This window comes from Syngnathus acus, chromosome 13, assembly GCF_901709675.1.
Source record: "Syngnathus acus chromosome 13, fSynAcu1.2, whole genome shotgun sequence".
Classification (NCBI taxonomy): domain Eukaryota; kingdom Metazoa; phylum Chordata; class Actinopteri; order Syngnathiformes; family Syngnathidae; genus Syngnathus; species Syngnathus acus.
The window spans coordinates 12,465,844-12,488,180 of record NC_051098.1 but is presented as its reverse complement, the minus strand read 5'-3'; the positions used below and the strand labels follow the sequence as shown (position 1 = coordinate 12,488,180).

The following is a 22,337-nucleotide window of genomic DNA, read 5'->3' as shown; positions in this document are numbered from 1 at the left end:
GTGTCCGCTTGCCATCCTGTGCGCATCTTTGCCTCCGCTTGCAGCAGCATCGGCATGAGGTCCAAGTTTTAATCACCTGCGCATAATTGGAATGATTCCCTGATCTTGATGTGTATTTCAATCCATCTGTATAATTACGCCCCCCCCCCCTCCACACACACATACACACACTTGATCGGCTGCAATTAAGCAACATCCTGAGAGAGGGAGGAAATGACTCTTTTGTGCTCTCATTTTTCACACGCATCAACAATTAATGTATCTCGACAGTGTGTGTGTGCACGGAAGCCCCCCCCCATCTATTAGCATATTGCACCTTCACTCATTAGCCTCATGCCGTTGTGAGTGCTTTCGAGAAGCTGGCTTGTGTTATAAAAGTACAAATAACTGTTAATTTTGAAACCCTAATCCTTCATTAAAGCGCTACATTCAGACCCTAACCCAGGCCATAAAACTCAGGTTTGACAAAAAAAAAAAAAAAAGCAACCCTAAATGTGTTCTGAAATCCTACTCTAAAACTCTAACAACGGCTTGACACCCTACTTTGAAACCCTACCCTTGGTTTGAATTTGTAAAATTTGAAAAGTTGACTTTAAACCCTGGTTAGTAAGCCCACCCAGACGCAGACTCGACGGGAAGCATTTGCACTTCAACAGTAAAGGCTTGGCTTTATCCGCTCATCTCGTATCCCCCCCGCCGCTCAGCGTATCCTGTTAATACCTTATTTAATGAAGCGTGCTGGTACAAGTGTAATACAAGATTAATTAGACATCTCCCAGCTAGCTGCGCTAGCTACATTCTTATCTGATGACAAAAGGCAACAGAAAGATGGAAAACTGATCATATTATTTCTGTATCTTCTTGACGACAGAGGTGTGGACAGACAACCTTGTTTTTGGGAGGGAACAGTTCACGCTAATACCCGCCAAAGGGAATATTCCCCTCCTTCAGGGCGTACAATGAGACCTAAAAACCTGCACCAAACCTTAACGCCAAACCTTTACCCTAACTCCAAACCCTAACGTCAAACACTTACCCTAACTCCAAACCGTACCCCTAACTCCAAACCCTAACGGCACCAACGGCGCTTTGAATGTGCAGAATCGCAACATCTTCTGCCCGCATCTTTGCCTTCAGATTTGTCGACGTTCCACCATCTCTTTGTGTTAATTTGCTGCTTCAGTGACACACATCATTGAAAGAGGGGTGGGGGGGCTTTTTACCCCATCTCTCCTTCCTCTTTCTATAAGTCAGGTGCCCACGTGTCGTTCGAATTATGAAGCATAATAGCTACAATGTAGTGTTGGCTCGTGAGTGAACGATTTGTTAAAAAGAACGAATCTTTTCAGCGAACGAGAGTTTCAGTTCATATGACTTCAACCAGTAGGTGTCGGTAATGCACATTGAAGCTCGTGCCACCTCGCCATAAAACAAAACGAAGAAGGAAATGACGTAACTTCCTGTTCATGAACGAGTCGCGTATTGCATTTCCCGTTAACCAACAGAGCGGATCTGTGAGTGAACGAGTCCGTGAGTGAGTGATTTGCATTTCCAGTTCATCACGAAAACGGATCAGTGAGGGAACGAGTCCTGACTTTCTCGTTCGCGGACGAGTCAACGAGTGAACTGCCTTCCCGTGCATCAACGGATCATTCAGAGAGCGTGTTGCGGCTCCTTGCGTGAACAATTCATTGAGCCAGAATGTAGTTAAACGATTTGTCAAGGAAACTGAAACACCACTTCGTTTGTGCTCGTTTTCTCACAAACTAACTTTATTGCATGAAAGGATGCGCCGTTATGCAACAGCGGGGAGATTATGCTTCTCTTTGGGTAATCTTGATTTTATAACACTGCATATACACGCCTAAATATTGTTATCCATTATATCTACTGCAATTTCACATTAGATTGCTGGTTTGAAATGTACTTTTATTATTATTATTATTTTAATAAACTTTATGTTAAAACTTGTCTGGTATTTTATTCCTTATTTTTATTTTTTTGGGCATGAAAACACAAATCTGACATTTGGTTAACTGCTTTATATTACAATATGTATATGTGTTTTACGTTGTGTAATATGTGTTGGTGTCCCCCAAAATAAAGAGCAAGTAGTCAAATACACATTCTTGACACGTACATAAAATGCATAAAGTTATGAGGTACACTTGAAAATGGTGGTGTACCTAATGGAGTGTCCATGTGACGTCACAGATCAACCAGCCAATCAGGAGGTGGGGGTGAGGGCAAGTGTGGCACTTTTCACTTTCAGTTCAGCTTTGGCCATGATTTTTCCCTAATAAACTGGCCTGTTATTAGGTACACCTAAAAATGGTGGTGTACCTAATGGAGTGTCTGAGTGATGTCACAGATCAACCAGCCAATCAGAAAGTGGGGGTGAGGGCGGGTGTGGCACTTTTCACTTTCAGTTAAGCTTTGGCCATGATTTTTCCCTAATGAACTGGCCTGTTATTAGGTACACCTAAAAATGGCGGTGTACCTAATGGAGTGTCCAAGTGATGTCACAGATCAACCAGCCAATCAGAAAGTGGGGGTGAGGGCGGGTGTGGCACTTTTCACTTTCAGTTAAGCTTTGGCCATGATTTTTCCCTAATGAACTGGCCTGTTATTAGGTACACCTAAAAATGGCGGTGTACCTAATGGAGTGTCCGAGTGATGTCACAGATCAACCAGCCAATCAGAAAGTGGGGGTGAGGACGGGTGTGGCACCTTTCACTTTCAGTTAAGCTTTGGCCATGATTTTTCCCTAATGAACTGGCCTGTTATTAGGTACACCTAAAAATGGCGGTGTACCTAATGGAGTGTCCGAGTGATGTCACAGATCAACCAGCCAATCAGAAAGTGGGGGTGAGGGCGGGTGTGGCACTTTTCACTTTCAGTTAAGCTTTGGCCATGATTTTTCCCTAATGAACTGGCCTGTTATTAGGTACACCTAAAAATGGCGGTGTACCTAATGGAGTGTCCGAGTGATGTCACAGATCAACCAGCCAATCAGAAAGTGGGGGTGAGGACGGGTGTGGCACCTTTCACTTTCAGTTAAGCTTTGGCCATGATTTTTCCCTAATGAACTGGCCTGTTATTAGGTACACCTAAAAATGGCGGTGTACCTAATGGAGTGTCCGAGTGATGTCACAGATCAACCAGCCAATCAGAAAGTTACCCTCGTTAAACACACCTGCGTGAAAAGATTTTGGTCATTTTTACGTTCTGCAGGAGCTAAAACTTTTCACGCAGGTGCACTTAACGAGGGTCACTTGGAAAACATGTTGGAATGCGGCCCCGAGGACTAGCGCTTGACACTTATGACCTTTGACCATGATATTTCCCTAATAAAGTGGCCTGTTATTAGGTACACTTGAAAATGGCGGTGTACCTAATGGAGTGTCCGTGTGATTCCCTCGTTAAGCGCACCTGCGTGAAAACTTTTAGCTCCTGCAGAACGTGAAAAGAGCTAAAACTTTTCACGCAGGTGCGCTTAACGAGGGTCACTTTGAAAACATGTTGGAATGCGGCCCCGAGGACTAGAGCTTGACACCTGTGACCTTTGACCATAATATTTCCCTAATAAAGTGGCCTGTTATTAGGTACACTTGAAAATGGCGGTGTACCTAATGGAGTGTCCGTGTGATTCCCTCGTTAAGCGCACCTGCGTGAAAAGTTTTAGCTCCTGCAGAACGTGAAAGGAGCTAAAACTTTTCACGCAGGTGTGCTTAACGAGGGTCACTTGGAAAACATGTTGGAATGCGGCCCCGAGGACTAGAGCTTGACACCTGTGACCTTTGACCATAATATTTCCCTAATAAAGTGGCCTGTTGTTAGGTACACTTGAAAATGGCGGTGTACCTAATGGAGTGTCCAAGTGATTCCCTCGTTAAGTGCACCTGCGTGAAAACTTTTAGCTACTGCGGAACGTGAAAGAGGCTAAAACTTTTCACGCAGGTGCGCTTAACGAGGGTCACTTGGAAAACATGTTGGAACGCGGCCCCAAGGACTAGAGCTTGACACCTGTGACCTTTGACCATAATATTTCCCTAATAAAGTGGCCTGTTATTAGGTACACTTGAAAATGGCGGTGTACCTAATGGAGTGTCCAAGCGATTCCCTCGTTAAGTGCACCTGCGTGAAAAGTTTTAGCTCCTGCAGAACGTGAAAGGAGCTAAAACTTTTCACGCAGGTGTGCTTAACGAGGGTCACTTGGAAAACATGTTGGAACGCGGCCCCAAGGACTAGAGCTTGACACCTGTGACCTTTGACCGTGATATTTCCCTAATAAAGTGGCCTGTTGTTAGGTACACTTGAAAATGGCGGTGTACCTAATGGAGTGTCCAAGTGATTCCCTCGTTAAGTGCACCTGCGTGAAAAGTTTTAGCTACTGCGGAACGTGAAAGAGGCTAAAACTTTTCACGCAGGTGCGCTTAACGAGGGTCACTTGGAAAACATGTTGGAACGCGGCCCCAAGGACTAGAGCTTGACACCTGTGACCTTTGACCATGATATTTCCCTAATAAAGTGGCCTGTTAGAGGTACACTTGAAAATGGCGGTGTACCTAATGGAGTGTCCGTGTGACGTCACAGATCAAACAGCCAATCAGAAAGTGGGGGTGATGGCGGGTGTGGCACTTTTCACTTTCATTTAAGCTTTGACCATGATTTTTCCCTAATGAAGTGGCCTGTGATTAGGTACACCTGAAAATGGCGGTGTACCTAATAGAGTGCCCGAATGACGTCACAGATCAAACAGCCAATCAGAAAGTGGGTGTGGCACTTTTCACTTTCAAAAGCCCAACTATACATGGTAATTTTTTATTTATTTACAAAAAAAGGCTTACTATACATTTTTTTTTTTTTTTACCAAAAATATAGCCTCTTTTTCCTATATTTTTCATGGTCTTCAAATGTGACTTTCTTGAAATGATTATTTAAAATATTTCTTTCCTTGAATTACAAGGATAAAACATCGATCAACGCAAAGCTATGTGAAACTTCAGAGTCAGGAAGACATCGTTGATTTTCAAAAATATTTTTATTTGATATTGAGGCGGGTACAAGGGAAACCAAAAGAACATGGATTCATTTTTATCCTACAGGAAGGAGGACAGTGAGATGTGCACGGCCGTCAGTTCTCTTTTTGGGGACGAGGAGGACATGCAAGTGAATTCAAAGGAGGATGTGGAAGAGGACGTGACTTACAAAGCAAATGAAGCGACTGTAGGAAAGACGGCTGATCGGGACCGGACACAAGGATTTCCCCCGACCACTTCTTTTAGCTTGCATTTTTTTTTTCCTTTTCTGATTTTTTTTTTTAATTAAGAAAAAGGCAACACACACAAAAGGCTACAAAGAAGCAACAACTTTGAAAGAAAAAGAATTTAGGCTCCTCCTGCGCACCGTAGCCACCTCATACCAACTCATACCTCATAGCAACTTTACAAATAAAACAAAAACACATTTCGTACACCACAAATTGTTATGCATATTCCACGTTAGACTTATCATTTTTTAATAAATACAAAAGGAGGCCGTGGTGTCAACGTAAAAGGAGAAACACGATTATTGGACGTTAAAAATTTGGTCTTTGTCAGAATGTGGGGGGACCGCATGTGGATAAAACGTTTATGTATACATACATAAATATACACGTATATATACATGGACACCAGCAGAATGAAAAAGAACCTGAGATACTCTCGTGCACCTCATTTCCAGAAACACTGGCCACTGTGCGGACTCAAAAGATGAAATACCATCACAACAACCTCAAAAAACAAAAAACATTATCCAAGCACAAAAATACTGAAGAGCAGCAGAGTTTTGGTCAAAGGCAAAGAATCAAACAAAGGATGACATTGTCTGATGTTTTGGATGCGCGCGCAAGTGTCATCCTCATTGCGTATTTTTTACACGTCTTTTATTGTCTGAGAATTGCAGCATTTTGTTGTAAAGTACTTTTTAAATTTTAGTCATTGAAGACACCTTGTAAACATCTGTCATTTTCAATTATCATCCCAATTTAACAAATGTATTTGCGACTTCTTGTAATAAAAAAAAAAAATCACCCCTGAAAATCATCAATATGAATCTTCCAGGATAGATACAATTATAAAGAAATAGCATTTAGTAGTCGATAAACAGCTGTGCGTGTACGTATGTATGTGTGTGTCACGTGTGCTAATGTCCATTAGGATTTCAGACAAAATCTTGTTAAAGCTCCAATGAGGGCGCTTGAACATCAACTGAGGAGCAAAGCAGTAACTTGCTCCTCAAAAGAAGATTCATTCAAAAGATAAAAATCAATATGTAAACAATTGGGGATGCTCCACATTTACTTAAGTGCTGAAACATCACCTCGGTGTGGTCAAATCATTCAGAACAGAGTTAAAAAAAAAAAAAAAAAAAAGAAAGACCCCCCCCAAATGAGTAATTGCTCGCCTTAAAGTGACAGTTTCCTCTCTGAGCTTCCCGGCTGGCTTGCCATTTTTTTCTTTTTTTTTTTTAAACAAAACATCTCTGTACATTTCTCTCTATATAATTCTCTTCTTCTCTTTACAGTACAGGAACTCCTCTTCACATCTACTTTTTCTTCATGTCAGCAGGAGCTATGGTCTTTTTTATTGTGCTTATCACCAAAACGTTGCAGTGCAAAAAACAATAATTAACCATAATAATAATTACAATAATTAATGGCAACCATTAGCAGATTGTTTTGAAAAAAAAAATAAAAATGACAATTTTATGGCACAGCAGCCACACCTTTCACATATTGTACAAGGACAAACTAAATAATAATAATAAAAAAAAATGGTTGGAGGCTTGCATAGCAACAGCAAGTTGAAAGAAGATATTTACAAGGAAATTAGAGATTTTAAAAAAAGAGCGCTCACCACAAGTGTCTCTCTTTCGGACACACACACATACACATACGGAGTCAAAGTTTTCCTCAAAGACCAAAAGCATAGTGAGATGTCCAATATGTCCGTGTCTGTACATTGTACGTGGAACATGTTCATCTGTGACCGCTCCAGCCAAAACGTTGTCTGTCTGTCTGACCGTCCGGCCGCAAAGAAGGGGAGCACGTCGTCGCCCTTCAAAGGTTGAGGGGGGTGAGCGTCACCATTGGGTTTTTCTTCTTTCAGTCATGTGAGACACTCTGTGAGGGAGGGGCAGAGTAGAGGAGTATAAAGTACGTACATAGCGAAGTCAAAAGAAGACAAGCTCATTGGTGGAACTCACATAACTCTCCTGAGTACTGCCCTTGCCCGTTGGCGCCCAGGAAGTCGGCGTGTTCCATGGCCGTCCACTGCTGCGGCTGCCGGGGGCCGTCTGTCTTGCGGGGCCCCGTCGAGCCCTTGGAGGAGGTGGTGCCCGACGAGCTGTGGCCGCTCGCCGACGGGAAGGACGGCCGGTGGTACGGCGGGCAGCTCTCCTCTGAACGCGCAAACATTTGGAGACGTTAGCGACAAGCCACGACGAGCACGGCGACGGCGCTCCGTTTCCGACGCCAACAACTGAGTGCCAACAACCGGTGGATAAATGTGTGGGAGTCCCGTCGAGACGGGCTCGCCCGGATCCGTCTGCTGCCGTCGCGGGGACGATAAAAGCCAAAGTCATTCCCCGGCAGTTTGTGACAAGCGACGCCGGCTTCCAGGGGGGACGCGGGCAAGCTAAGGACGGCATTTTGGAAGCGGGGGGAGATCGGGGAGAGCCAGCGCAAGTGTCAGACAGTGCCATCTGTTGACCGCGCCGCAGCACGAGCGCTATCTTTCACACGGAGGAGGACGCAAGCGAGGGAGCGAGCAAACGGCCAAACTGCTAAGCGAGATGAGCAGCCTCCGTAAGAGGCAACTTTTCCAGGAAGCGGAAAATATTGAAAATGCTTCAAAAACAGAGCGCAGCCTTTTTTTTGGGGGGGTGACGCTAACGTGAATGGCTGTGTTCATATTTGATATTGTACATATTGTACAGCCGTGTGTTTTAGAGCCAATTTAAATTGACAAAAAAAAAAGGCACGAGAGAGTTGCACGTACCGGTTTTGTGGCCCGGCCGCTCTAGGCGGTGATGCTCCAGGGTGGCGCGCGACAACTGCCTGTCGTCGGCCGCGCCGGAAATGGGCGGGCGCTCCAGGGACGTGGCCTTCCTCTCCGGAGGCGGAATCATGCTGTTGAGGCAGCGGCCCGTCTGGGCTCGGGCCTGGATCTGGCCAGGCGGGGGCTCGGGAGGAGGAGGGAGGTCTGTTCGGCAAACGGCACAAAAGGGTTAAGACACCCGGCAGAGACATATTCCCATTTAAGTCAATGAGCCCCCACCGTCTGCAGCGGCATCTCTGCGCTGGGGCGCCGCGGCCTGGTTCCGGGCTTTGCGTGCCGGCCTGGCGGCTCTCTGGTGGCCCAGGCTATGCGTTCCCACCGTGCTGCCATCCGTCGAGAACGGGCTGCCGGGCCGGTGTCTGTTGGACGAGCCTTTATCTGCGGAAAAAACAAACAAGTGGAGGAATTAATAGTGAATCATGACATTAGCATCCGGAAAGACAGAGGTCCGGAAAGCCAGGTAAGTCACGGCTAGCGAAGGTGAAAGCCAGGAGAAGAGAGTCAAGGCAGCCATCGCCCAGCCACAAAAGTGCCATGCGCAAAGTGGGCACCCGTAGCAGAAAGGAAGAAGGTGCGTGCCCACGCCGGCGGGAGGGCCGGACTCTGGTCGGCGCACCGACCTCGTTTGCAACGGCCTCGTTTGCTGAGGCCGCCGCCGTCCAGCCGGTAGCCCGCCTTGTCGGCGGCGGCCACCAGGGCCTGGGCGAAGCTGCAGTGGGTGAAGATGGAGCCGTCCGACGAGCTGGCCGAGCTGGAGCGCCGGCTGGAGAAATTGCGCTCGTCCTCCGAGGCCGAGCCCCAGCCGTTGGCCATGGAGCCTGCAACGCCGTCATCGTTGGTAAACCGAGCATCTGGCCAAAATTGAGCGACTGCTACCGGAGGATCGTCAGCAATGACCATTGCCACGTCAATTCAAATCCAAAATGTAGATAGCAAAAGTTGGAAGTCAGATAGAGCTGCAGTGCATTTGTCTCCGGCAGGATGCAGTTCCACTTCCTTTTCCTCACCTCACGTCTTCCGTGTGGAATACTGAACTAAAAACACATCTTGTAAAATTCTTCTCCATTTAGTAGACATCGCCACCTAGTGGCCTGGCATGCACATTGCAGCAGTTGGTTGTCTTCCATGAGACTTTTCTCAAAGCATTTTGCCAGTTTGAGGTGGCGTACCCTTCAACTCAACTTTGACCTCAATCCGCCCTCCCCCTTTGGTTGCCTTGTTAGCAATCTAGGCAGCAAAGCACTTGGGCAGGCGCCACTTAAGACGCGTGTGCCAAAGCGGGCCCGCAGAAAGCTGTCACATTAACATGCCTGCTCTGGCGCTTGTCAAAGTCACAGATTTTTACTGACTGGCTGGCACCTGTTTTGCCCCCCAGCATCTCCAAATGTGGCCTTGAAGAAAAAGAAATACTAAGGCGAACGCATTCATCTCTTTTTGATCAAATTGAATAGGGAATATTTTGAATTGCTTATATTGCCACTTAAAATCAATCTTACATGTCACTGAAAAGAAATAGCTTACAAAAGATACAATTTAGAAAAATATGCAACAAAAACAGACACTCAAACTTCTACCAACAACTAAAATAAGCTCCTCCACGACACGTTCCTTGACGCCAAGTACTACTTTTGTACGAACATTTTGCGGTAGGGGCAAAAAAGCGGGAGCAGTCTTAACAAGCTGCTGAGCGACGCGGTCCGGAGCCGACATCAAAAGATCCAATGAGCTGCTCATCTCCTGCAATATGGATGGTGAGGGATGCTGATAGCATTATCATTTATTTACATACACTCGCAAAGCCCCTTCAAAGAGTTTCCACTTCAAGAGTTGCGCCTTCCCCGCCAAAGGTTGCAACATATTTTGACTTCTTCTGCAGTTGGAAAGTTCCCCGATGAAAGGAAACTTGTGAAAAATGAACGCTTGCGTCAGGTACAGGAAGCTATCAAGCGCCCACACTCTTAAACATTTTATTTTTTATGCCGCTGGAATCTGAGGTGGTAACTACTTAGCCCCCCCTTTGAAATTCCTTTCAGACGTTCGCTCTGAGACAGACAGACAGACAGACAGAGATTTCCAGCGGGTCCAATCCCGCCACGAAGAATAGCACCGATAATGAAGTGGCGAAAGCTGCCGCAGCTTTGGATATGGTACACTGCGTCAGCATATCACATCACAGAATGACCCCTCCCCCCCCCCTACTTTCTTTTTCACACCCGCCAACAGCCACTTTCCACTGCAGCGCTTCCATTCCGGAAAAATAGCGTCGCAATCAAAAATGTCGACAAAGTACCGTAATTTGATAAAAATTCAATCAAGTTTTCTCTTTAAGCTCCAGGGGCGGAAAAGTTCTCAGACTTTTCAAAGCGACTCTGGATGACACAAATTGACGAGAAGGAAAAACTAAATTATTCTATTTCTCGTCACGTTGGAGAATTTGGGGGGGCGCAAAAACACATTTTTTGGGGGGGTTACAAAAAAAGCTTCCCAACATCTCAGCACTTTGATGACCCAATTGGACTCACCATTGAAAATATTTACGATTGACTGGGTTTCATCACGCAAAGCGCCATTTCCGTGTTTGTCTAAAACAATGACAAACGCGTGAAGGATTGACAGGAAGTTTACGGTTATTTGTACAGCCGGCGGGCGAGCGATGGCCGCAATAAATCTTCAGCTGTCGCTATCTTGGCAGGCCGGGAGGGGAGGGGCTGGTGGGGGTTGCGACCGACGACCAGATAGATTAGAAGAAATAGTGCTGTCTTGCGAGTAATACAGTGCGGGCGAGATGCAGCAGATTAGGGCGCAGTCGCCGCTTAAATACATCAGCGCTAGTATGTGTCAGCACAAGCTAAACTACACTTCTATCACACTACGCAAAAGTACTTTACTCGCCGCTGACGGGCCGGAGCAGCCAGCCAAACCTTTGATTCCCTTTTTTTTTACATTTACGTTTTCTTCTGCGGCGAGCGAGCGTTGGCGTTTTACGGCCCTCGGGGTGGCCGAACGGCAACGCTCGTTTCTTTTACGCGCGACTTTGCGACGGTCAGTGTGTTAGTCGTGTCGTGCCCTTCATACGTCCTCCCGATCGTTTTGACAGATGGCCATAAAGGTTTTCAGAGAGTTGTAAAAAAAAAAAGAAAAGAAAAAAAAACGTCTGGAATGGAAATAGGCAGTGTCACACGTGAAATTTATTTCAAATCTCCTTTGTGAGATACGGTGCCAGACTTGCACTCTCCTGCTTAAAATTCATGGGCTTTTTTTTTTTCCTTTATCGGAGGGGGGTTAATTATAATTCCCCTGGGTGGGCTAGCGGTGTTTAAAAACTTGATTGAGGGACATTGTGTGCATGTTCTCATATCAACGAACACGTTGCAAAGCCACGCGGAACACGACACGTCAACAACAATAATCAACGCTCGCTAAGCACCGAGGAAGGTTGGGGAAAAAAAAAACCTCAGGTATATCATCCTCAAGTGTTGTCTGTTAAAATACAACCACGAAAGATGTGCCAACAAAACAAAAAAAAACACTCCCATGAAATTCAGCAGTGGTTGTGCAACCCCACCGTAAATCCGCCCGACGATGGACAGATTAAATAAAACGACAGCTAATAATGTGTGAGTTTGCTGATGTTGAAACAAAGCCAAAGTGTTCTGACCTGTCAGCGAGCTGTCCAGGTTGTCCATGCTGGAACCCGGCGTGCGCTCCATCCCTCGGGGCCGCCTGGCTCCGTAGCCTTCGTCTTCCTCCTCCTCGTCTTCCTCCTCCTCGTCCGCCAGGTCCGTCTCCAGGTCGGACACCATTGTGCTTGACACGTAGCCCACCGGCGGCGCCGGAGCTTGGGGCGGGAGAGAGCCCACTTGCATGTGCCTGTTGGCGAGTCGAGGACTCATTGACGTGTGTATCACAATAGCGCACATGCTAACCCATTAATTGTGCCCCCAGCTCCACCTTTGTTTGCGCGGCCTTTGACGCAGCAATGGCGTGTAATTAGCGGCCCTCTGGTGTTGTCACAAATGCTCTCCGAGCAACATCGTCATTACTGCGGCTAATGTGACATTTCTTTCCTGACTACAAGCGCCCCCCCCCCCCGCACCCCTCGAAGCAATGAGCATCCTCGCCCTACTACAGAATGGCGCATGGCCTTCATATGACTTGCATGAACAGCCCTGGAATGTGCGTGCATAAATACTAGGACACGTGTGCAAGCATGGCAGGCGTGCCATTAAAATGAAATGATGAATGGGTTTATCTCCGCTGCACACACTGGCGACACAAAGAGGAACGGCGAGGGCAGCAACAGAATCAATCCTGCCGCTGCCGGCGACCAATATGCGTACACTAAGCCTTTTCAAAGAACACGCGTGTGCAGGTGTGCACGCTGTTTTTCATTGTCAGGCGGAAGCTGCGGCTTGTACTCAACGCTTCTATTGTTTTTTCTCTGCTAGCTTCAAACAATCCCCAGTGAGACAGTTTAGTTGAAAATGCTACAAATGGAAGCAGGAAAGCATTTTGCTCATGTTGTGCAATGAAACAAGATGTTTTGTGGTGGTGGTGGTGGTACCATGTCTGCTTGGCCACGTCCATCTGGTAGGCTCGGGTCAGCTCGTCCAGATGGGCCTGCAGCATGGGCTGCATCTCGTCGCGGGGGGACGGGGTGAGCGTGGCCGTCGACTGCTGGCCGAAGGAGACGGCGGCCGGCGAGGAGGCCAGCCCGCGCACGGGCGGGGTGGGCACGCGCTCCTCCTCTTCCTCCAGCTCGTCCTCCATGCCCTGGTGGAGGTACGTCTGCACCGGCATGGGCGGACCCCAGCCGTCGCTCTCGTACCTGGCCGGCAAAAGGCAAGAGGTGCTGAAAAGCAAGACTCACTAGGCTGTGTAGCTATTTGTCAAAGTATGCCGATATTGAGGACAGTTATTAACAAAAAAAAGTGGTTTTAAAAATATCCATTGACTTATTTTTTGCAATGAGAATGCTGAAAGATGCGAAGCAAACTTCGCTCGGCCTGGACGAGCCGCTAGCTGTCCTCATAGCAGAATTAAGAAAACGTTTATGAGGGACATTTGTCAGCGGGCGCCCGTGACGGACGTTAGACGGCTGCCGTTTGGAGATTTACAGCGCACGCCGCACCTCATTTGGCGGCCAGCCTATTAAAGCAGACGACTCGACAACTAGATTGCAAACGGCCCTGCTCAAACCTACCCTCCTCCGTCGTGGTGCTTGTTGGGGTAGTGGTCCAAGTCGGTGCCGGGAAGAGGGTGGATGGGGGGTGGGGGCAAGGGAACATTGGCCCAAGTGGAGCCGTTGGCTTTGGCGCCTTTGGAAGCGGCCTTGGTCTTCTTCTTCTTCCCTCCTTTACCACCTGAAACGCAAAAATAAGCTGAGGCCTCACAAAAGAACACAAATGGTTTTGGTGGCAGCTTCCGAAAAGAAGCGCAAGCTTCTTTGAAACGGAGGGAGCCTTTCAACCGGCTGCCGCCTACACACAAAAATTCAAGGTCGCCTGATGAAAAGCATCCTCCCGTTGATCGATTGGCTGAAAAGCCGCCCATCTCCATAGAAACAGCGGCGAGGAGCCGTCCTCGTATCTTGCCGCTCCACCCGCTTTGTGGAAGGAAGGAAGAAAGACAGAAAGACAGAAAGACAGAACGAAAGAAAGAAAGAAAGAAAGAAAGAAAGAAAGAAAGAAAGAAAGAAAGAAAGAAAGAAAAGCAGGCTAACAAGCGACATTCGTCTCATCCTTTCCGTCTGGCTTTACTAAAACGATAACACATCACAATGCAGAGTTTTGCATGTGTGTGTTTTTTTAACCTTTGGCAGAGGGAAGACAATTTGTCATTTAAAACGTTCAAAATCTGTCAACTGACTCACGATTCCAGCTCCCACAAAAAAAAAAAAGAAACGACTGCACAACTTCTTCTGGGCGATGTCGGTAATGCACATGGGACCCGCTTCTTCTTCTTTTTCTAGGAAGTGTGGTGGTCTGGCAAGGAGGTTCCCTCCAAATATGAAAAGTAGAGAGCGCGAGGGGCCTCTCCGCTCTTCTAAATTTAGACACTTTGGGGTTTTTGGGGCACTCCCAGCATATAAGTGCAGGATTGGCCCTGTTTTCATTGGGTGCAGAGGAGGGAAAGCCGCACATAACTCAAAATAATCGTAAACCATCTCCTATTTGATTTGGCTTAATGGCCCAAAAACAAGACAAAAATAGCAGTAAGGTGAGACGAGCATGACGGACGACGCTGTGCTTACGACAGCGGGAACTCAACGAAACTGGCTTGCTTGCTTGGCATCCGTACGTGGACCCAAATAAGAAATTCTCCTGGGAAGGAATGGCTTGGAAATTGTAGGACTATTATTTTAGAACATGATGACGACGGCGGTCGTGCTCCACCATTAAAAGGCCATCAAACGCGTACGCAGGCTGCAAATTTGGCTTTTCAAATTAGGCTTGTAAAATGGCCGACATCATATCTTCCGAGATGATTGAAATTGACTTTTTCAGCTAACCTGTAAGAGGGTTAGGTTGGCTTTTTTTTTTCTTTCATTGGGCAGGGGAAAGGGAGCTGTCGAGTTGAGGCTCAAGTGGCTAATTGGGCCACGGCGTCCATTTGAGGGAACGCAGTCATGACAACGCAAAAGCGAGGGAGGCAGCGCAAAAGCTTCACCAGCGAGGGAGGGAGGGAGGGACGGCGTTCATCAAAAGCGTCGCGGATGTCGGCCTTGTACATGCAAATTCCAAATCAATGAAGCAATTAGGAGAGCTGTCAATCAAGAGGCGGAGCGGCCCCGGGGGAGGCGTGTCCCGCATAAAGAAAGCCAACCAACCTGAGAGGCTGCCGCTTCGCTCGGAGCTGTTGTGAGAGCTGCTGGTGCTGAAATCTTGCGAGTGGTTGTGCGGAATTCGATTAGACGGCCCGTCGGTCAGCCGATAGTCGGGAATGAAAAAAGCTACAAGTGGGGAGGAGGCCCAGGAGAAGCAAAGCGTCAAAGTGGCGTCAGGTGACAGGCAGCGTCAGCACATGCGGTTAAATCGCCCGGCGAGCGAGCACGACGGGGGCCCAAGTCGCGGGGTTCGTCTTGCGACCCATTTGGTGCAATTGACATTTGAGAAATGCTTTTCTTCTTCTTATGATGTATCGATAGAAGTGTGAAATATAATATAATAATATAATATCATATATAATATAATATCATATAATATAATAATAATATAATATAATATAATATAATATAATATAATATAATATATAATATATAATATAATATAATATAATATAATATAATATAATATAATATAATATAATATAATATATAATATAATATAATATAATATAATATAATATATGTGAAATACATGAAAGTGGCAGAGATACAGGGGCCTGTGTCATTATTCTTTGGTTGAAAATAATGCACACTGGCACCAAAGAAACAAACATAAGCGGAGGCTTCAAGACGCGTCTTCATTTGCAGAGCAGATCATGTTTTTCATAACAGGCGGAAATAGCGCCATCATTCACACGCACGTGTGCATTCTATGGCCACAAAGTGGAATCAATCACTTTCCAGACAAATGAGACCATACATATGCATGAGATCCCGTCTAAGGAATACTGATTCCGCCATTTACAAGTAATTAATCTGTGTCGGGTTTACAATGCGAGTCAAGCTTGGCTGAATTATAATTCACCCGGGAACCGGAGCTTGTTTACTCAAGATGGGAGGAAACGGAAGGAAGAACTCAAACAAAACGCCACAAGGTATCGGGGCGGACGGCGTCCGGCTGCCCACTTACTGTTGTTGCAGGAGTTCTTGTCGGGCAGCGAGTAGCCTAAGTTGGCCATCTCCTGCTTGGCCTGGAGCGAAGCCTTCCACTGGGCATCGGGCAGCTCCACGGCCAGCTCGTGGATACTGCCCGAGTGCAGGATCTGCGTGGTGGCGTAAGGGGTGGCCTGCGACGCCTGGCCCGGGCTGCCGTAGTTGCCTTTGGTGGTGAAATCGATGCTGCTGTAAATGGCGCCGTCCGACAGCATGGTCCCCGTTTTGTCCCCCTGGTTGCTCGGGATATCTGCCACAAAAACGGGTGAGAAATCCAAATTGTGTACATAGCGCATGAATGTGGCAGGGGCGGCGCTATTCTAGTCGCGTGCAGGGCCCGGGCCACCGCAAACATGTTGACATTTTGCCTTACCACCTTTTATAGTGGGTGTCAAATGATGTGCTAAAATCAATGCCAAATTTGCAGACACCACAATAATTGACCACCCAATGCTATTTTTCCCGCTAATCCGCTTCTTTGAAATAGCCAGCCCTCACTTCTATCAGCCCTTTCCCTCCAAAATTTGTATGCACAACGGTGAGAGCGAGCCTGGGAAATAGCAGCCATCTCCTCGCCCTGCTTGCATGCCCAGCCAAGGGGAGATGATGTAGAGCCACGGCGGAAGCTTCCGCATCTGCGCCAGTTCGAGCTGCGCCTGTCCTTCACGACTGGCTGCCTCACACCGAACACACACACACACCAAGCCCCCCCCAACTCCCGTTCCTCTGCTCAAAGCTACGACGAGGGTGTGACAGCAACAGGATGAAACGTTCTCCATTAGTCACCCCGGAGGCTGTGCGCCGTGCGTATCGTACGCATATGTGCACGCGAGCGGATATGATGTGGGTAAAAGCGGCGAGATCTCCCCCGGCTCACCTCCGCGGCCATAGTTGGCCAGATCATTGGGTCCCCCGGAGCCGCTGTTGACAGGCAAGCTGGTGGCGGGCCAGGAGTCGGCCAACCAGGGGTAGCCCGGGTCGCTGGCGTTCAGTAAGCCTGGCCGACTGGGAAGAAACACAAAATGAGAAAGCAGCTCGTCGTCTAATGAGTCGTCTAAGCCCCATTTAATACCAAGCCGAACCTTAACCCTCAAAACCTCGGACCTGCCCCCCCCCCCCCACGCGGTTTCAGGAGTGAAGAACAAACGCCCGGCAGCAATCGGCATCCAAAGTCGAAATGCAACACATGTGAGAGAGTTGCCAGGTGGCGGTGCGAGATAAGCAGACGGCGAGCCTCTGAAGAGCCGTGAGAAATCCGCCAATATATTTCTCCCCGCCACAAAGTCGCAATTCCGTTTGGCAAAAAGCGTCGCTTCATCTCCATCGCTTCTCCCGCTGAGTTTTTGTCACGCAACAACGCGCTAATTCACACATTTGCTTTTATGACCAGCTTTTTCTTTTTGACTGCATTTAATATCCAGACAGCTCAAAATCTTTACAGTCAACGACAGTCACCTCATTGCACTTTTTATCGAAGGGCCCTCGTGCACAAAAAGCCTTGCAAATAAATAAATACATAAATAAATAAATAAATAAATACACCAATAAATAAATGAAAAGATACACAAATAATAAAAAAAAGAATACACAAATAGATAAATGAATAAATAAATAAATCTGTCTTGCCCTACTGCATGTGTGTGTGTGTGTGTGTGTGCGCGTGGGTGTGTGTGGTGCCCCCCCCCCCGCCAGCCCAGCGGTGAGTTTGAAAGACGAGCGCCTGACAGTTGAATGGCTGGGTCGTCCTTGCATCCGTCACACCGCGGCACTCCCGCTCGGGATAATTAGAATAAGACTGATTTCTTCTGGGGATATTTGTTATACACACACACACAGACACACACAGCACGTCAGTGTGTGTGTGGGTGGGGCTGGACGACGGCGAATGGGCTGCGCACGGGGAGGGGGCGGTCATACATCGAATGAAAAGTTGACACCTAACTTTTAATCCCCCGCCTGACCCAAGATGGATGGCAACCTTGACGGCTCAAATCTCATCGGTGTCGCATTGGACTGACAAAAAGCGCGCCGTAAATATGCCAAGCGGGACCATATTAAACGGAAGGAAAGTTCATTCATCAGGTGTTTATGGTCTCGGCCGACGGGCCAGATGGGAGTCGGATTAAAAGCATTGACGTGAACTAGCGCGTAAAACATTCCCAGAACTGTCATTTGGCCTTCAAAAATTGCCAATCGCCGTGGCAACAATGTCAAGGCGTCGAGCGGCCCGAATTCGCTGCTCATGGAAGTGAATCTTCGCTGCTGAAATATTGATTAGAGCAGATATTAGTCGGTGAGGAATTAGCCCGAGTCGTCTTTGATCAATTTCAAGCGGGAAGCAAATCTACCAATCTGCTGACTATTCATCTTCCACAAATCATTTATTCTTTGAGTGATTGGGCCTAATTGTTCAGTCATGGCAATTTGGCAGCAGCCAATAAGAAAGCTGGAATGGATTTGTGCTCATCTAATTTAAGAAGAAAAAAAAAAACCTTGGTCACGCTATGAAAATGCTGCATGTTCTTATTTGGGGAGCAGATAGGCAAGTTGCGACATCTGGAATTTGACAAGCGGATTGGCGAGCTCCTGGAGGCTTCGCTAACTTCTGAAATGACGGATGTTTCAATTTGCAGGCGTGCAAATCAAAAGTACTTTTGAGAGAACAACTTGACACACACAAGTTGTAATCCATGCCAAATATTGCCCAACTATTGTGTTTCTTGCAAAAGTTTTTTTATACAATATATAAATATAAATATATGTAATATTTAAAAAAATATATAAAATATAAATAAATATAAATACACACACATATATATATATTAGGGGTGTAACGATTCATCGATACACATCGATTAATCGATATAATGCTCTACGATTTGTTGGCATCGATGCTAAACGTAAACATCGATCAATATCGCCCGTTTTTGACCTCGGACATTAGACACGACTTTATTTTGAAATCCAGTTCATTGTTGCTTGCTTCCTCTTTCCGGGAGCAGTGCGCGGCATGTTGTGTTGTGAGCAGAGCAGGCACGTGAAAGGGGAGACGACAACTACGCGGCTCCTGGGCTGGTGCTATGGCTAGTGTCCAAGAAGACGAGGAAATTCGCTCCCCTTTGGGCTTCAAGTCATTCGTTTGGAAGCACTTTGTAATTTCCTAAATAAAGAGTTTGCAGTACCTTGTTGATTTTGCGTATGAATTGTTATAAATCAGGATATTGTTCTATATCGATCGTAGAGCACTATATCGTGATGTATCGTGAATGAATAACAGCAGGCTTTAAGATATCGGCAAATATCGTATCGTGGTTCTTTGTATCGATATGATATCGTATCGTTACAAAACCCGCGATTTACACCCCTAGTTTGTAACCCTAACCTTGATTTAAAACCCTAGTCGGAAACCCTAACCCTAGCTTGAAACCCTAATTAGCAATGGCAAAACTCCTTGGAAACCCTGGTCGAAAACCCTAACCCTAGTTTTGAAAGCCTAGTTAGAAACCCTGATCTTAGAAACCATAAAAGTAGTTTGAAACCCTCGTTGGAAACCCTAACCCTAGGATTAAAACCAAGTTTGTAACCCTAACCTTTGTTTAAAACCCTAACCCTAGTTTGAAACCCTAAATAGCAATGGCAAAACTCCTTGGAAACCCTGGTCGGAAACCCCAACCCTCGTTTTGAAAGCCTAGTTAGAAACCCTAATCTTAGAAACCCTAAAAGTAGTTTGAAACCCTTGTTGGAAACCCTAACCCTAGCTTTAAAACCTAGTTTGAAACCCTAACCTTGGTTTAAAACCCTAGTCGGAAACCCTGAGCCTAGTTTGAAACCCTAATTAGCGATGGCAAAACTCCTTGGAAACCCTAGTCCGAAACCCTAACCCTAGTTTTGAAAGCCTAGTTAGAAACCCTAACCCTAACTCTAGTTTTGAAAGCCTAGTTAGTAACCCTAACCCTAACTCTAACTCTAACCCTAACCCTAACTCTAACCCTATCCCTAGTTTTGAAAGCCTAGTTAGAAACCCTAACCCCAACCCTAATCCTAACCCTAACCCTAACTTTGGAAACCCTAGTCGAAAACCCTAACCCTAGTTTTGAAAGCCTAGTTAGAAACCCCAATCCTAGAAACCCTAAAAGTAGTTTGAAACCCTCGTTGGAAACCCTAACCCTAGCTTTACAACCTAGTTTGAAACCCTAACCTTGGTTTAAAACCCTAGTCGGAAACCCTGAGCCTAGTTTGAAACCCTAATTAGCGATGGCAAAACTCCTTGGAAACCCTAGTCGGAAACCCTAACCCTAGTTTTGAAAGCCTAGTTAGAAACCCTAACCCTAACCCTAACTCTAGTTTTGAAAGCCTAGTTAATAACCCTAACCCTAACCCTAACCCTAACTCTAACCCTAACCCTAAGTCTAACCCTAACCCTAGTTTTGAAAGCCTAGTTAGAAACCCTAACCCCAACCCTAATCCTAACCCTAACCCTAACTTTGGAAACCCTAGTCGAAAACCCTAACCCTAGTTTTGAAAGCCTAGTTAGAAACCCCAATCCTAGAAACCCTAAAAGTAGTTTGAAACCCTCGTTGGAAACCCTAACCCTAGCTTTACAACCTAGTTTGAAACCCTAACCTTGGTTTAAAACCCTAGTCGGAAACCCTGAGCCTAGTTTGAAACCCTAATTAGCGATGGCAAAACTCCTTGGAAACCCTAGTCGGAAACCCTAACCCTAGTTTTGAAAGCCTAGTTAGAAACCCTAACCCTAACTCTAGTTTTGAAAGCCTAGTTAATAACCCTAACCCTAACCCTAACTCTAACTCTAACCCTAACCCTAAGTCTAACCCTAACCCTAGTTTTGAAAGCCTAGTTAGAAACCCTAACCCCAACCCTAATCCTAACCCTAACTTTGGAAACCCTAGTCGAAAACCCTAACCCTAGTTTTGAAAGCCTAGTTAGAAACCCCAATCCTAGAAACCCTAAAAGTAGTTTGAAACCCTCGTTGGAAACCCTAACCCTAGCTTTACAACCTAGTTTGAAACCCTAACCTTGGTTTAAAACCCTAGTCGGAAACCCTGAGCCTAGTTTGAAACCCTAATTAGCGATGGCAAAACTCCTTGGAAACCCTAGTCGGAAACCCTAACCCTAGTTTTGAAAGCCTAGTTAGAAACCCTAACCCTAACCCTAACTCTAGTTTTGAAAGCCTAGTTAGTAACCCTAACCCTAACCCTAACCCTAACTCTAACCCTAACTCTAACCCTAACCCTAAGTCTAACCCTAACCCTAGTTTTGAAAGCCTAGTTAGAAACCCTAACCCCAACCCTAATCCTAACCCTAACTTTGGAAACCCTAGTCGAAAACCCTAACCCTAGTTTTGAAAGCCTAGTTAGAAACCCTAATCTTAGAAACCCTAAAAGTAGTTTGAAAGCCTCGTTGGAAACCTTAAGCCTAGCTTTAAAACCTAGTTTGTAACCCTAACCTTGGTTTAAAACCCTAGTCGGAAACCCTAACCCTAGTTTGAAACCCTAATTAGCAATGGCAAAACTCCTTGGAAACCCTGGTCGGAAACCCTAACCCTAGTTTTGAAAGCCTAGTTAGAAACCCTAATCTTAGAAACCCTAAAAGTAGTTTGAAACCCTTGTTGGAAACCCTAACCCTAGCTTTAAAACCTAGTTTGAAACCCTAACCTTGGTTTAAAACCCTAGTCGGAAACCCTGAGCCTAGTTTGAAACCCTAATTAGCGATGGCAAAACTCCTTGGAAACCCTAGTCCGAAACCCTAACCCTAGTTTTGAAAGCCTAGTTAGAAACCCTAACCCTAACTCTAGTTTTGAAAGCCTAGTTAGTAACCCTAACCCTAACTCTAACTCTAACCCTAACCCTAACTCTAACCCTATCCCTAGTTTTGAAAGCCTAGTTAGAAACCCTAACCCCAACCCTAATCCTAACCCTAACCCTAACTTTGGAAACCCTAGTCGAAAACCCTAACCCTAGTTTTGAAAGCCTAGTTAGAAACCCCAATCCTAGAAACCCTAAAAGTAGTTTGAAACCCTCGTTGGAAACCCTAACCCTAGCTTTACAACCTAGTTTGAAACCCTAACCTTGGTTTAAAACCCTAGTCGGAAACCCTGAGCCTAGTTTGAAACCCTAATTAGCGATGGCAAAACTCCTTGGAAACCCTAGTCGGAAACCCTAACCCTAGTTTTGAAAGCCTAGTTAGAAACCCTAACCCTAACCCTAACTCTAGTTTTGAAAGCCTAGTTAATAACCCTAACCCTAACCCTAACTCTAACCCTAACCCTAAGTCTAACCCTAACCCTAGTTTTGAAAGCCTAGTTAGAAACCCTAACCCCAACCCTAATCCTAACCCTAACTTTGGAAACCCTAGTCGAAAACCCTAACCCTAGTTTTGAAAGCCTAGTTAGA

The 22,337-nt window shown here is 46.2% G+C and overlaps 1 protein-coding gene across 12 annotated transcripts in view; it reads right to left on the bottom strand.

The window, feature by feature from the left end:
- Positions 1-5,025: 5,025 nt before the first annotated feature.
- Positions 5,026-22,337, bottom strand: part of robo2 (roundabout, axon guidance receptor, homolog 2 (Drosophila)) — a 156,319-nt gene continuing 139,007 nt past the window's right edge. For 6 of the 12 annotated variants that reach the window (XM_037268594.1, XM_037268595.1, XM_037268597.1 and 3 more), the window contains 11 exons: positions 16,802-16,929; positions 15,902-16,174; positions 14,935-15,057; positions 13,309-13,468; positions 12,670-12,933; positions 11,764-11,975; positions 8,726-8,923; positions 8,325-8,483; positions 8,046-8,249; positions 7,252-7,446; positions 5,026-7,168 (listed from right to left, as the gene is read on the bottom strand). In XM_037268594.1, coding sequence (XP_037124489.1) covers positions 7,167-7,168; positions 7,252-7,446; positions 8,046-8,249; positions 8,325-8,483; positions 8,726-8,923; positions 11,764-11,975; positions 12,670-12,933; positions 13,309-13,468; positions 14,935-15,057; positions 15,902-16,174; positions 16,802-16,929 — 1,918 coding nt within the window. In that variant the 3' untranslated portion in view covers positions 5,026-7,166. The remainder of the gene's footprint in view (positions 7,169-7,251; positions 7,447-8,045; positions 8,250-8,324; positions 8,484-8,725; positions 8,924-11,763; positions 11,976-12,669; positions 12,934-13,308; positions 13,469-14,934; positions 15,058-15,901; positions 16,175-16,801; positions 16,930-22,337) is intronic. The other 6 variants (XM_037268599.1, XM_037268600.1, XM_037268601.1 and 3 more) reach the window with 2 other exon arrangements.